Raw genomic sequence first — 2,122 nt, 5'->3', positions numbered from 1 at the left:
CGAGAATGACACGCGTGACACGGTTGGCCAACATTATCCTCCACATGAGAACCTTATAGACTCAACGGCATCAACTCCGAGGCTCAGCGCGTCCCTGAAATTCTCTAGGTTGTGTTTTCTCTTCTGACACACAAGGGCATTATTATCTCAAATGTGACATTAAAATGAAAAGAAAGTGCTGAATGCATGAGAGTAAATGTTCATCTTTTAAATCAGCAAACTTTATTTGATTATAAGTTTGTCACGGAGTTACAACAAACTGAAAACGGCATGCTGTAACGAGGACATGGAGCTTCCAATATTGAACTGCACACATAATTACACATATTAAAACTATAAAACGAAATATAACATGAAGTCCGGACCTCTGTGGAACAAGATATGCATCTCAGTAACTGAATATAGAAGATTAAAAGGAAGATCTACATTGTAAGTGCTGTGAAATCTAGCATGATTCGTGCGATGTAAAACACAGATCAGGATCCGCAGGACCAAAACCATACTATGAGCTGTAGCCTGCAATCGAAGTAAATCAAGAACATTTTATAATCGAAAACATATGAAAAGTTTAAAAAAGATAAATAAACATAATTCCACTATGAAAATATCAAAGATAGAGCATGAACTGTTTAATCCCATATTTTAGACGAGTTTAGAGAAGTCTTAGAGAGTCTGCCTTCCGTCTAATTTGCACTGTGTTGTAACGTTGTCATATGCATGCTCAGACCGAAGTTAATCATCTATCTTAACTAATCATGACACAAATTGAGTGTATGTACGTATGTAATGTAATTATGTATGTAATACAATGCATTTGTATAATACATATTATATCCTATTATAAATATATTGAATATAGAATTGTTTATGCTAAAGTAATTGCCATGTTCAGACGATTTGGAAAGACAAAGATTACATGCATTTAATCAATTATCTTTGTAAATCGTGCAATGATGCATAAAACAATGAAGAAATGATGTAAAACAGAAAATCCTCTCGTGCAATCTAAATCAATGCAAAATGAGTAGGTGAAAATCGCTTTGAACGATTCAAACGTTGATGTAAGTAAGATAACATCGAGAACGGTAAGAATATCATTTTTTGTTGTTGTCTTCGGGCATCTCACTTTACCACAAACAACTACACACAAATGCATTGGCGATATACATAATAATGTACCTAGCATTTAGCACATTTTAGTTAAAACATTCTGAAAGGAGCCCTTATGGGGAAATGTTGATCATTTCAACCTAGAAGTCACAGAACGCAAATCAGATAATCTGGTAAAAATTATAAATCATATGAAAAGATAAAAGTGAAAAGGGGGTTTGGACCAATATGAAACGGTTTGCACTTACTCCAACATTGATTTAATCTAGAGATGAATAAATACAATTAGATTGTATGTAATTATATATATTAGATTATACCTTGATTATATGAGTTGTAATGTACATGTTTGGGAGAAAGGATAATACAATATTAGAAGTTACAAAACTAAACGTCAGATTTTGATGTAGCACTACTATACATTAATTGTTTGAAAAACAAAAAATTGAATATAGGGTAGATTATAGGGTCTGATTTATTACTGCGTTAACACAGTACAGTATGTCCTTTTTTGCCATAAATCGTTGGCGCAGTGACCTACATTCGAAAATGGGCGTGTCATTACTGACGTAAATGTTAGACGAGAAAAGCAGTCTTCTTGTAGGTCCGCGTTGTTGGTATAAACATGGGCCTCCTAGAAATTTTGTTCACAGTGTATATCTGTAGTGCTAATAACGAGAGTTGAAGAATGTCTGGACGAGGAAAAGGCGGGAAAGGTCTTGGAAAAGGAGGCGCCAAGCGTCATCGCAAGGTTCTCCGTGATAACATCCAGGGAATCACAAAGCCCGCTATCCGTCGCCTGGCTCGCCGTGGTGGTGTAAAGCGAATCTCCGGCCTCATCTACGAGGAGACTCGTGGTGTGCTCAAGGTTTTCCTGGAGAACGTGATCCGTGATGCCGTCACCTACACCGAGCACGCCAAGAGAAAAACCGTCACCGCCATGGATGTGGTCTATGCTCTGAAGCGTCAAGGCCGCACTTTGTACGGCTTCGGCGGTTAAAGTGTACTCTAC

General features: G+C 37.1%; 1 protein-coding gene across 1 annotated transcript; it reads left to right on the top strand.

Moving 5' to 3' along the window:
- The first annotated feature begins 1,782 nt into the window (after nucleotides 1-1,782).
- LOC105910558 (histone H4) lies at nucleotides 1,783-2,122 on the top strand. The gene has a single exon (XM_012839285.3). It carries the CDS (start codon nucleotides 1,799-1,801, stop codon nucleotides 2,108-2,110), a length of 312 nt encoding a protein of 103 aa, XP_012694739.1. The 5' UTR covers nucleotides 1,783-1,798; the 3' UTR covers nucleotides 2,111-2,122.

This window comes from Clupea harengus, chromosome 24 (assembly GCF_900700415.2).
Source record: "Clupea harengus chromosome 24, Ch_v2.0.2, whole genome shotgun sequence".
Lineage (NCBI taxonomy): Eukaryota > Metazoa > Chordata > Actinopteri > Clupeiformes > Clupeidae > Clupea > Clupea harengus.
The sequence above is the reverse complement of the archived record's forward strand: the minus strand, read 5'-3'. Positions and strand labels throughout refer to the sequence as shown.